Here is a 14,374-nt window from a genome sequence, read left to right as displayed (position 1 = left end):
AAACAGCTAAACAACTCACTATACTGTATAAAAAGAAAACATGAATATCACCACCTTAAATGAATCTTTTATTAATTATTTATTAATTGTAAATGTATTTATTTTAGCATTTACTAATAATTTTTTTATCAACATTGAAACTGTTAACATTAGTTAATGCACCATGAACTACCATCAATTACTGTAATGACATAAACAAGAATTAATTAATGCTTATATACTCTATATTTTTCATTGTTTGTTTATGTTATATAATGCATTTACTAATGTGAACAAATACAACTTTTTCATATCATATTATTCAGTACACATAAACGAATAATCCAGAGTCTGTTGAACTGTTCACACAACAGCTTACAGTCACAGCTCTAATACAGCAGTGGTTCTCAATCCTGGTCCTGGAGCCCCACTGCTCTGCACATTTTGTATGTCTCCCTTGTTTAACACAGCTGATTCAAATCATCAGCTCATTAGCAGAGATCTCATTGTCTGTCAGATAAGAGAGACATACAAAACGTGCAGAGCAGTGGGGCTCCAGGACCAGGATTGAGAACCACTGTAATACAGTAACGTTATGTATGAATATAAATCCTGAACGAGCAACTCGAGTTAAAGTAGTGTACAAATCGCACAGGATGCCTGTAACCATAGTGAATGAAATTGAATGATTGTACCTTTATCAACTAAATATTACGTTACAATAGAGGCAGCGCCGATGTGCTATTTTATGCGCAAAAGTTTCTGCTGTTTACTTTCTCCTAAGACCTAAATGGTCGTGTTTATATGAGGATATTTGCAAAGACGGGATTTTTGAGGCATATGTGTTATTTAAGGCCAATAAAGCGGCAAAAATACGTACAACACAAGCTCAATGAGAAACGAATGGGCGGCTAGCGTGCTCCTCTGACACAGAAACAGCGGACGCACTGTTGTTTGTGTTTGAATGGTTAAAATTACTTGTTTTTAAACTGCAGTGCTTAAATATATGTACAAATGTTACGTTTTTGTGACCACACGCAAATGCAACTGCAAGAACCGACAGGTGGATGACATCAAAGTCGCGCGAGAGCATTTCGGAAGCAGTCTCCTCTTATGATTCCTCGTCAATCGCTCTCAAGGGATTTGGATGTCATCTGCCTTTTGGTTGTTGTGGCGCCACATGAAGTTTACCCACGAGTTCAACAAACCCGTTGTACCAGCCACTGGCTATATCAGCATAGCATTAAAAAGCGTGATGCGGATGATCAGTAACGTGAGAAATCATTTACCCCCAAAATACAGGACCCCTTACGTTAGTCATACTGTGCAAAGACACGCAATTACCTGTTTGGTTTTCTTAGCCCACGAACTGAAGGGCTTGCCAATCTTCATCATTTCGCTAAGCCAAGTCAATCGTCTTTTACGCCTTTATCGATCTTCAAAACATCGGAGCCTTCCTGCATTTATAAGTTTGACCATGCTAGCTGAAAAAGTTTTATCTCAGCTTAACGTGATACAGTCAGAAAACCCGGAGTGGATCCGGTCCGTAGTGATTACAGAACGCTTACAGTGGAGAGAGGAACGTGATTTGGCTCCACTCCAGGCTTTGATCACATCCCAGAGACGAAAGATCTTTGATTATTTGCACAGATATGCGGGTGATTTGAACTAATTTCCAGGCATCATAACATTACAAAAGGCAATCGAAAATTTACTACCTCGTCAGATGACGTTTACTACTTTTTACTACTTTTTACTGGCCTTAATTTGGCATATTTTAATTTACTACCTTTTACTACCTTTTACAACCCCGCGGAAACCCTGTACTTATTTATATGAAAACCTCAATTTTGAACAAAATCGACATTTATACTTTCTTTCGTTTGTAGTAAGAAATTAAACAGTTCGCATTCCGACTCATTGATTTTGTCAGCACGAGTCACATACAGTATGTTACGTGTATAAATTAGATGATATGTAAGGGATAATGTAGAGGCAGCCGGTAGTTATTGGGAAATAAGCCCCGACAGTGTGATCAGGACCCGACGCGAAGCGGAGGGTCTTGTATCACACTGAAGGGGCTTATTTCCCAATAACTACCGGCTGCCTCTACATTATCCCGCTTATTACACGGCTACTTGCCACATAAGAAAAAAAACTGGACATGAATATGAATTTGAAACATTTTATTGGCATATTTGTTTTAAATTAACATTTTTATCCTTCCGCGAAACTTTGCACAGATGCATAAAATGATCGTAATACCTTATTAAGATCCTCTGCTTCATAGTTGTCTGTCTCCATTTTTTCTCTTTTAGCCAGTCTTTGAGAAGTTTTAATCCCCATTCTGTATTTTTTTGTGTGTTGGCTTCGTAGCTGTCATGCTCTATTTTGTCAAGTTCAGTCTCAGTAAGCTGTCTGTGTCTTGTCGTGGTTGTCGAGTGTTTGTCACAAGATGGCGCCAGACAGACAGTAATCTTTATTGATCTTTATTGGCGCGGAGCGATTTTACTCGTGCAAGTAGTCCGGCTATGCGTTATTATTTTGGAGCGGTTATTATTTGAAAAGAACGAACCTGCAAATGTCTCAACTGACCAATCAGAATCAAGCATGCCAGAGAGCCGTGTAATAAAATGCGATAAGGATTCAAATTTCTAAATAAAAGTCTAGCACAAAGTTGAAGCACAGAATAACAACAATGGGACAGTTTCCCAGACAGGGTTAATCCTAGTCCCAGACTAAAATTCATGTTTAAAATACTTTAATTTCAAAACACCTTGTACTGACATATCTTAAAGAGCACCTATTTCATTGCTAAAAACAACGTTATTTTGTGTATTTGGTATAATACCATGTGTTCACATGAAAAAAAAACACATTGGGGCGGTTTCCCCAAACACCAAAGCAAGACTCCACACAACAAACCATTAGAAATACAGAAATACCACAGAGTACCAAAGTGCTTTTGATAAAGCCAAAACGTATGAAAAGCATTTCTCCAGGGTGGCTTTTTATGTCAACTTCCGTTTATGCAACACAAACTGTCTTGTCACACCCTGACACTATTTTTCCTAAAAAAAGACTGTGTGCCTCCCTGAGCAAATGAAACCAGAGAGCGCCTTGCTGCCTATTTGTATTGCAAACTAGCGTCTACTTTTCAGCCAGGTGGGAAAAACATATGGAGGATGGCACCTCCAGGAAAGACAGGAGAAAGTGGAAAAACCTGCTCCGATTGAAGATTCATACAAGCAAACAGACGTGTTGAAAAACACGTCACATCCCAAATGTCAGATCGAGAGATACCAGCAGTGTTAAGCATGTTCAACTCAACAACAGCGCACACGACACTAAACTCAGAAGAAAGCAGGCGTAGAGAAAACTTACTTCAAAAATAAAGATGATGGAGTCCAGCTCCTCCCGTTGAGATTTGTTCCCTAAAAAACCAACACAATTTTCACGTTAATAACTGCATTTTTTATTTGTATTCATTAACAAAGTTCAGCACCATGATGCTAACTACAACATACAGTACAAGAGACCCAGATGCAATAATCTTTGAGTACTAACACTGAGCAACTACTATTTCATATTTTTTAAGAAAAATTAAGTGTTGCTTGTTCATGAAAAAATTACAGCAATGATAGCATTTGGGTTCCAAGTGGTCTTTACTAAACTGCTATGTATTTTTTAATGCAAGGAGGTACAACTTACACACTCTTTATCATTCGCCAGACAAAAACCGGAAAAATAATAGAAGTAGGCCTAATGGCTTACTTCCTCTTAATATAAGTCACATAATTTAGGCCAAGGGTGTCAAACTCATTTTAGGATGAGGGCCGGATGGTTACCATGTGAGGGCCAAATTTTTTTTGCTGATAATGTGTTAATACTAACTAAACAAACTACACATAATTTAGCAAGAAAACCAGAAAAACACTGCTCTGTGAACACAAAATTTCATAAGTCCTCAGAAACATCAACATACTCATGTTGTACAACAAAAATACACACAAAAAATATACACAAATTTACATTCGTAAAAACCTTGGGTTGAAAAGACTTCATTTTACTTCCTCTGAATGGAACCTTAACAAAAGTATGCACTTTGCATTGCCAAATAATGGTAAAATAATTTATAATAATTCATAAACTTTCTTCTGGAATATATTAGTAATGGAAATGCTATTGCATATGTAAAGCATTACAGTACTTAATAACATTTGAAATTATAAAACATAGGCATTATGTTTTTAAAACATGCTACCATATATTCTTCGACCACCAGATCATCACCAGTTTTAAGGCAGGTGCTACTTTTATTTCTAAACCTCTGTGTGCGAATCCAGACCAGCCACGACATTTAATATTGTAAAAAACATTTTCAAAACTAGATCCTGTTGTTCATCGCGTTTTGCCATCGCGGCCTGCTAACACGAAATGCGACAAGCGGCTGAATCGCCATGCATTTTCACGGCACCTGACCTGCTGCAAAGAGTCATGCCGGAGGAAACGGCAGGTATTTTTGATGCACGAGCACCGCCTGATGTCTACGATCCGCCTGTGAAACTGTCGTGGTTTGCCACTCTCCTATTGAAAATGAACTAGACACTCGAGACTGCCGGATCTGACACCTTTGTGAGCTTGGGGCAACTTACAAAACACTGATCTACGGCTACCCAACGTTATAAACTTGAGATAGCATTCAATAATAACAGGACAAACATGTCGCTTACCTTTTTGCTTTAGGTTACTTTCCAGTGTAATGAAATTCTCATAGAAGATAAAATAAATTTGTGAGCAGTTGGTTTCAAAAAATGCCTTCAGTTCATTCCGCTCAGTAATATCTGTGGAAAAAAGAATAAAGAAAACTACTTAGAAGTGTAATTCATAGTGTAATTCAATGTTTGACAGTACTACATAACATTCATATTACAGACATGTTTGTACAGTAATTGTACATACACAGCCATTCATTCGTTTACATGCAGTCAAACTTTTATGACAAAAAAACTACTGATTTATGTGGCCTTGTGTTTGCCCGACCCTTACTAAGCTCAAAGATAAACATGTGCAACAAAGAACACAAAGACGTCAAAGGTTATAATTAAAATTGTGTTATAATCAAACAAGCAAACGTTTTTAAAGGTACCAAAGAATGCATTGAAATAATCTGTTAAGTTGATCTTTGATATCTACATCTAAAAGGTTTGTGGCTTTATTAAGAGGAAACATTATCCGGAAACTGTCAATTTACAAACTTAGGATTTGCTTTTAAAATGATAAAGATTATTATTGAGGCTCTTGGACATAAATGAGGACTAATTATGAGACGTTAGAAGGCGCAAAGATCTGCTTCACCTGCAGCCTGGTAAGTAAATAAATGCTTTGCTTTAAACAAATGCATCTGTTTTTAAATGTTTTTAAATGCTACCTCACGGATTTATTGTACATGATGACTCTGTACATGTGGATATGATGAGATGAGAAACATTTTTAAGTAATGCTTAAAAAAAAACTCTTTGCTTAAAAACGCTGTCCAAGTGCTGAAATGTGCAGAGAGCCGTTTGTAAATTCTTTATCTTTATCTTTAGCCATACATTTAAAGCAATTACAAGCCTACTTTTTTACTTCCATGACTAAAAGAAAACGATTTTTAAAGGTTTTAATAAAAATAAAAAAAAAACACAATTATTTAACATTAATCTTAAACTGGGGATCTTCTTCCTCCGCTTAGTTTTTCAGTTTACAAAGTCCGTCATCTAAATAAGGATTAGACATAGCGTCAGCGCAACTGGCTTTTAAAGGGGATGAGAGCTGAGACTCTCATTGGTTTATTGGACGTTACGCCCAAAATATTCTCATTACAATAGGACCAACCCTTTTCGACCATGCGCTCGGCGCACAAACCATTTTTTTCCGTCGTTAAATTAGCAAAAGTGGATTCGGACACGCCCATTTAGACGTTGAGCTGTGCGCTTTATACAATGCGCTTAGATCGTTCAAATAGGGCCCCTTATGTTTGAGTCTGTATCAGATTTCGAGGAATAATCAATTGTTTGGAGATTGTTAATGGACGTTTCTAAGTGGTAAGTTTGTGTTTTTTCAGTATGGACCTGCAAAACGTAATTGTAACTTCAATAGTAGAACTTTAGCCTTAACATTAGCATATAGCATTAACTAGCATATAGCATTAACGAGCATATAGCATTAACTAACATATAGCATTAACTAGCATATAGCACTAACTCAGCGGTCACAACTTTGTTTTTAGCGTTGTAACAACATTGTAATTAATTTAATGTGTAATTTATTGTTGGGGGCGTACAACTGTGATGTCACAGTTGGTGTTATGTTGCGATTGGTCTGTTTTCCATGCAAAAGGTTTACATAAGAAGGAGGAAACAATTGTGTTTGAGGCTCATGATATCTCATTACCATGTACGGAACTCTTATTGTTCATCTATGCCTACATAAATACAGTTTTACATTCTATGGCACCTTTAAGGATGAAAGGTTGTATCAGTGTTGATTAGATCGATGTGACATCTAAACCCAAAGTATACTGTACTTGCCTGTGTTTCGCCCTACTTTTCTAGCTATGGGGGATACCTTTCCAGTTTTAAGAAATACAAAGACATGTTTAGGTCAACAAACATCCCAAGCGAAATTAAAAGGGATGAAGCATTTCATGGCAAAAAGTGTCTGCAGTGGTGCTGAGTAAGTATTAAAGGATGAACTAGATACATGCTAATGTCTAACTACAATTTTTTTCTGTTGTGTATTGTTATTGTGGCAAATGCATTATCTAATTTTCTCAAAACAAAGTCATCAAAGCACCAAAAGCTGCAGCAGTTTCCAAAACATTGTGGCTTCAAGGCAACGCTGGCATTTGCAACCAATTTGTAGCAGTGGCACTGGTCTGATTTTTAATAGCAGCAGGGAGAGATGACAGATGATGACGAGGAATGGATTTGATGGCTGAAATAATATTTCGCCTGGAGCCAGACTGGGAGGGCAGCGACGAGCCATTTGATAAATGGATGAAGTCATTACACAGGGCCAACTGTGCTTGAGATAGGGCACACCGTATTTTAGGCTATTGCCAACTGAATATTAACAATTTCTGTGCTAAAGTATTACAACATCTAAATGTAAATTACATGATATTACCAAAAAAGCCATAACACCAAAAACTAATTTTGATGGGTGAGCTACCCATATTGAGAGACTGAGACACATACTAAATAATGGCACGGAAAGCATGAAAATAAGATACTTCATCATTACTGAAACTTTCATAACGCAGGAGCTACAGGCCAAATATGAAATGACTAAACAACTTCTGTGATTTACACATGACATCAACACTGATAATATTTAGGAAATTCGGTATATAAACTACAAATAAAACATCTATGTTTTTCTTCACTGAACTCATAAAAGTGTCAGCAGAAAGAGTCCACAGCAGAAGAGCAGCAATATATCGGCACAGGGTGTGTCTCTTATCACATCGCCTCATATGCTCTACATTTCAACCCTCATTGTGTCGGGCCTCTTCCTGCTGCCCAGAAAAACACTTCAACTCATTAAAGAGGAGAGAGACCCAGAAACGTCCTCACATGACTAGAAAACCTGGGCTTTGGAGTGCATGGAGATAGAGCGAGAGAGAGTGATGGGTGATATCCTGTGACAGTCAATTCTTTCATCATTAGTAACAGACAAATGATAATCCAAAAAAAATTGACCATGAAAACCTGATTGTCTTAATCCTAATAATGACACACACTCCCTATCCTGAGGTCAGTCATTAATAGAAATACTGAACTATTTTAAGCATCTCATAAAACCATACTTTTGACTGTTTCTTGTCCACTTTGTAGGTTATTTGCAGGAGATTGGCTGGGCAACATGCAAAATGAACAACCACAATTTGTTTTCTTTAGGGCTGCTCGATTATTAGCAAAGTCATTATCGCGGTTATTTTGGTAAAAATCATAACCGTGATTATTTAAAAAAATTACTCCATGACTTTGAAAACATGCATTCATTTAACCTTATTATTATTAGGGCTGGGCAAAAAAAAATAGATTTTTCGATTACCGTATTTTCCGAACTATAAGCCGCACTGGAGTATAAGCCTCATCATTTAAAAATGCATCATTAAGACGAAATAACATATATAAGTTGCAGTGGACTATACGTCGCGTTTATTTAGAAAATTATTTCACAAAATCCAAGCCGAAGAACAGACATTTAATCTGGAAAGGAGAGTTATTAGCAGAGAGAACAGCAGGCTGAATAGATGTCTTAACGTTAAAGTAATATTATCAGTTATTTAAACAATAAACCATAGCATACAGTACTTACCTGGAAGGTTGAATAGTCTTAATTAACCAAACAAGCCAACTAGCGTGAAGTTCGCAGACCCGTCATTCTGCATCACTGAATTCATTGAATTACATAAATACAGGAGCAGCATATAGCGGACTCTTGCGGCTGTAGACGGTAATGATGTCTCTTGCCTCATAAATGTCAAAATTAATTCACACTGACTAACAAGGTGCACCTGACTATAAGACGCAGCACCAGCCAAGTTATGAAAAAAATGCAGCTTATAGTCCGAAAACTATGGTAATCTTTTTTTTTTACGTGGTCGTTCAAAATCGATTCTGGAAGGCCACAAAAAAAATTTTATATTTATTTCCGCAAACATTAAATGCAAGATTAACGTTTCCCTAATTAATTGTCTTCTCCACTAGATGTCACACTCTTTTTTTGCCTTGCGCAATGTTACCAAGGAGTTAGAACGAGCCTGTCATTCATTCATTCAGTGCATAAATGGCGGTTTCAGGTGCTTGGTCGACATTGATGTCACCTTCACATGAAAAGTCAGAGGTATGAAAGCATTTTAGATTTCGCAAGCAAGACAACGACGAGTGTGTTGTGAACAAGAACAAAGCTATATGTATGATTTGTAATGCAGAGGTGAAATGCTGTAGTAATATTAAATATATATTCATTGAGTAGAATCGAGTTAAAAAATCGGCACGAGAATCAAAATCGGAAACTGACACGAGAATCAAAATCAAATCGATTTGATAGCTTGTGAATCGAAATCAAATTGATATGGAACATCTGAATCGAAACCCAACCCTACTTATTATTAAGCAAGTGTTGCTATAGGCTACGAATGTCAAAGCAGTGGTTTCTTTAGAAGTGCCTTACAAACACAGAGGTCCAGGGGTATGCGATTAATATTTTAAATCACACAATAATTGTTTTACCTCAAATATCCTGGTTTTTGTAATTGTTTGAGTCAAAAATTCAAATCGAAATAAAAAAAAAAACGATTAATTGAACAGCCCTAGTTTTATTGCATAAAAAGCCACAATATACTACACGGAAATCTTCAAACAATGGTGCAAGAATTCATGGTCAGCAAAAAGCTATGCAGAAAAGGTAGAAGTGTGAAGTAGCATGAAAAGGGAAAGTAGAGATTATTTTACAGATACAGCCATATCGTTGGCAGTCAGTGGGCTTGGCATTCAAGGGTGAGACAAGTTCAACGAAAAATAAACAGAAATATGCATGACATGCATTCAGTAGGAAATGTTTCATTATTCTTTTAACTTCTTTAAATTAAAGACCATAATGCATGTATAATGGCTTTTATATTTCACAGAACGGTTTTAACAACAGAAATCACATAGGTGACAGTCACTTCAGTAAAAACAGTAAAGGTATCTGCCTAAATTAAATTTGTCTTTTATATCTATAAATTTAAATCACAAGAAAATGGTGCAAATGTGTCTTCCCACAGATCTTTTTATAAGTCCATGACTAACTTGTAAAAGTTCTATAATTATGACAAATAAATAAAATTATCATTAAAGGGGAATTCCAATCTAGACATTTTAGCCTGTTATCACGGGTAATTTATGTCCATTTTGCATTTTACATGAGGAAAAAAAAAGAAATTTTCACGATTTTACTTATAAGATTGATAGTGTGTCGAAGCGGAATTTTCGTAACGGTCTTTAATGGACTCAATTAACCAGAATGCACTGCGCGAAACTGAATCATTAGCTCCACCCACCAACCACTGTTCGATGCAGTCTTCAGGTCCGTTTGACTACATGCGGCGCCGCAGGAACCGACAGCCAGACGACGCCGAGGCTCCGCGAGAGCGATTTAAAAGCAAACTCCTCCATATGATTTCGCGAATCGCTCTCGCGGTACTTTGACGTCATCCGGCTGTCGACTCTTGCAATGCCACATGAAGTTTAACAAGCCTAATAACAACTTTTACAGCTCAACTTGCTCTCAAATCAACTCAAGTCAACTTGAAGTTAGCCGGCAGACGAACCCATCCAAAGAGTAACTCCGCTTTAACCGTCTCTGAAGGGGAAATCACCAAAACCCTTGATAAAAGATTACTAGAAGGAACCTGTGCAGTAGGCTATGTGGATGTAAGGACAACAAATTCAGGCCACCGGGAGTTTTATTGTTGACATCAACGCGACCCTCAGCTGACAAACCACTCGAAATTTTGAATATGCAGCCAGCACTTTCGTCAGGAAGATTTTGAGTATTGTTTTTCAGCCCAGTTTTTCTGCGGACTCAGGTAATGTAAAATTGTAAAACTATCTGAACATCATTTGGCTTAGTTGTTGCTTGTTTTGTGTAACTATGGTAAACATACTACGTAGAAAGTTATTATCATGTTGTTGTTATTATGAACACGAGCAAAGCAAGCTAACGTTAGCTCCTGTGCAGCTGTCAATCAAAGAACGTTATCATCTTCTGTCAATCATCTCGCCTCAAGACCCGCCCCCATTTAGAACGTTCAGAATTATGTAGTCGTGCATTTTTCTTCCGGTGATTTGATGACGCGTCAAATCACCATTACTGTAGCAGTTAAAAGCTTTAATTTTTAAAATGGAGTTAGTACATTTGATGGCAGCACAATCAAGTACATGTATGTCATGAAATATAGTGTTGGAGCATAATGTTGTTTTAGTTACCTAATCTTACAAATCTATCCAATGTAGACATCATAGATTTTTGGATAGAAAAGGGATAATATTTATTAGTAAAATATAAGTAGGTAAATACTACTGTTTTTACTATAAGGTTGGTAAACATACAAATAAATATAAACAAATATTGTTCTCCCTGTTCAGTTTGGTTAACAAATAATCAGTGGAAATCAATTCCTCGTATATGGAATGCCCTCCCCTCAACGATTATAGACTCTCCAACTCTTGGTTGTTTTAAAAAAATCCACCCATTTCATTGATAAAAACAACGTTAGTTTGTGTATTTGGTATAATACAATGTGTTCACGTGGTTTATCGTTAAAAACACATTATTTTCAACATACCGTACATTTTTGTAGCTCCAGATTTTACTCTCTTCTTTTGTACAAAACTCATCAATTAGAAAAGCGCTGTGTCCCTGATTGGCTAGCTAATCTGTACGTTGTGATTGGCCAGATGGTTAGTAGTATTGTAGCGCTTTGGGTTTTAGAAAAAAGCATTATAAGTCAAATGTATTATTATTATTATTAATTCATAATGATTCATGGTTTATGTCTATAGTTCTTTAAAAACAGGTATTTGGTTATTATTCTCTCTAAAAACTAATAATTAAAAATAAATAACATTCCAACATTAATTTAATGTTCACACCAAATGTACATTTACCTCAGGCCATCTAATATGTGGGTATCTTTAGTAGAACAGTACAGCTACTGTATTTTAGCTAAAATAATGTTCAGTTTCTTGCACAAACCAATTGTTTCTCATCATAAGGCCTTAATACATCATCAGCTATGGGTATTAATTTTGTGTTGCCTGTATTTTGACCCTTAAAGAGACACCAATTTTATGAATCAACAAGAACCACAATGGCATTCAGGGTGGCATGGGATGACTACATTCATTTTTTCAGTGAACTATCCCTATGGAAATGACAAATGTCATTCTTAAGCATCGCATTATTAGATAACTTGCCAGAAAAAAAGAGCAGAAAAGTACAAAGTGGCAAAATAAGCGAATACACCAAATTTAAGCGATTAACAGCAGAGGAAATGTATCACAGTAGAGCATTATTTCCAAACCACCAGTGATAGCTGATAAACTGATGTGTAGATATTGTTAGTAGCTCATTTAACATTCAGATTCTTTCTGTTTGTCTACAAACGCAAATGTGAACAAAAAAAAACAAAGAAACAACCATTTGAATGCAGTAAAAATGGACGTAAACAGAAGGGAGTGGCCATATTTGTGTCTGTGTCACCAATTGCTCTAGTAGGACCCTAACATGTCCATCTCTAGCACTTCTGTAACAGCTCAAACAATCAAGTCCAACTGCACAGGACCACGGATGAAGAGACTGAAGACCCACATACAGAGTCCACATAATAGAAATAAACCAAGACAGGAATACAAACAGAGGAGAACATGCAGAGAATGTTGCTGGATATTTTCAGTAAATCTACTCCTAGTTTCATGTATAACTTGATATTTTCTCTTTACGATCTTTATCCAAGTAAGGACAGAGGACATCTGACACTTAAATTCTCACTCTCAGAAAGACTAAGATCAGGCCTCAGGGGTAAATCCACATTAGACAAAGGTTTGGGAAGTAGTTATATTTATGATATATTAGAGAAAATATTACACAAACCTAGCCTGGGTGCCAGCCGATCTTAGCCCCGCCCACCACAATTTGAAAAACGGGGGAAGATCGGTCTGGGGACTCACCGTTGAGAAGCTACTATGCGAATACCAAAACCGCCCGACGAATCAAATTGTGAGGGCGGGCTTTATACGATGATGGACAGATGATCAACAGTAACGTATCAACCACGTCACCAAAGAGCGCGTGTGTTCAATCTGTTTACAATGAAATGGCTGCCGCTCGTGAATTCAGATGTGTGGATTCTGACATTGAGTCTGTTCTAAAAGATATCGACAGAGCATTGATTTAAAAAGAGGAACAGAGAAACGCGATCAAGGCATTTGTTTATGTTTTCGCCGTCCTTGCTATGGAGGACAAAGTTAAAGAAGCACCTGAAATGGGTCTCACGGCGATGCAACTCGGCGTGCACGACGAGATGGATATAATTAGCGGTCGTTGCCAGCTTCTTTTCGGAAGCCTGGAATCGTGACTGCTGAATAAGTGGAGGGACATGCTAGGCTCCGATATTTTTCAAGCCAACGTATAGCTATCGTCGTGGATGAAGTTCACCTAACGTACAAATGGTAAGAGAAAGTCTTACTGTATGACTTAGTAAATACTTAATGTTGTGATTAGGGATGCTCATATCAGTTAATTTTCCCGACCGACAACCGTAGCTTCTAAACCGAACATTAACCGTTAACTGATAAGATTTTCATATGAAATTGTCATTGAGTAAAATACAGTTGACGGTTGTCTGTGAACTAGTAAAAACAAAACATTTAATTTGAACGTGCAAACAGCAGCCACAGATCAACAACAGAACCAGGATTCATACATTATCTGATATTCACGCAACATTACCTTATTTAAAAGCACGCGATCGGTCCAGTGGATTAATATCCAAAGGACAGATTGTTTCCGTTTCATCTACCACCGTGGTCATTTCTAAAGCAGGACGATTTTCAGAAAGTTTTGGTTTTGCGTCGTGCAAACAGCAGCCACAGATCAACAACAGAACCAGGATTCATACATTATCAGATATTCACGCAACATTACTTTATTAAAAAGCACGCGATCGGTCCAGTGGATTAATATCCAAAAGGGCAGAATGTCTCCGTTTCATCTACCACAGTGGTCATCTCTAAAGCAGGACGCTTTTCAGAAAGTTTTGGTTTTGCGTCGTCTTTCTCCGTTTGTCCAAAAAGAGCTAGATGTTTATGGTTAGGGTCAGAGGCCATCAGCGAACGTCTGTCCGGATGTGCGCAAGACGGACGCGTCATCTTGCGCGGACACGCGCGCGTCTCCGTTCAGCTTCCAAACACGCATACAAATGATTTCTCATACAAATGATTACTTTATCAGACCGTCAGGGCAGCAATTATTTGTGTCATTTACAGGACATTCACAAATTAAACATTCGGACGGGATTAGTTTTACAGGGGTAGATGGCGTAATGTAATTTTACCACAGGACGTCTGTTATATTAATGGTCAATTCGGACGGGATTAGAAATCTCAGTAAAACATTCAGAAGTGGGAGGGATAACTCGATTGCGCACCTCACGTCTTCACGTGCACATACCTTGCTTTCTGATATCAGATGTGCAAACAACATGACACAGACGAGGGAAAACGCGAAACACTGTGTTTAATTTCAGTTTGGGGACAACGTATAAACAGTTCCGTGCCTCTGAAAAGTAAATGTGACT

At 37.3% G+C, this 14,374-nt stretch overlaps 1 protein-coding gene across 7 annotated transcripts in view; it reads right to left on the bottom strand.

Annotated features, from left to right (window-relative positions):
- ralgapa2 (Ral GTPase activating protein catalytic subunit alpha 2) overlaps positions 1 to 14,374 on the bottom strand; it is a 162,621-nt gene that overhangs the window by 131,391 nt on the left and 16,856 nt on the right. For all 7 annotated transcript variants that reach the window (XM_073869774.1, XM_073869777.1, XM_073869771.1 and 4 more), the window contains exons 2-3: positions 4,713 to 4,823; positions 3,364 to 3,413 (exon numbers count right to left, since the gene is read on the bottom strand). In XM_073869774.1, the coding sequence (XP_073725875.1) occupies positions 3,364 to 3,413; positions 4,713 to 4,823 (161 nt within the window). The remainder of the gene's footprint in view (positions 1 to 3,363; positions 3,414 to 4,712; positions 4,824 to 14,374) is intronic.

Source organism: Misgurnus anguillicaudatus, chromosome 7 (genome assembly GCF_027580225.2).
Source record: "Misgurnus anguillicaudatus chromosome 7, ASM2758022v2, whole genome shotgun sequence".
Lineage (NCBI taxonomy): Eukaryota > Metazoa > Chordata > Actinopteri > Cypriniformes > Cobitidae > Misgurnus > Misgurnus anguillicaudatus.
Note: the sequence above shows the minus strand (reverse complement) of the source record. Positions and strands in the feature narration are given on the sequence as shown.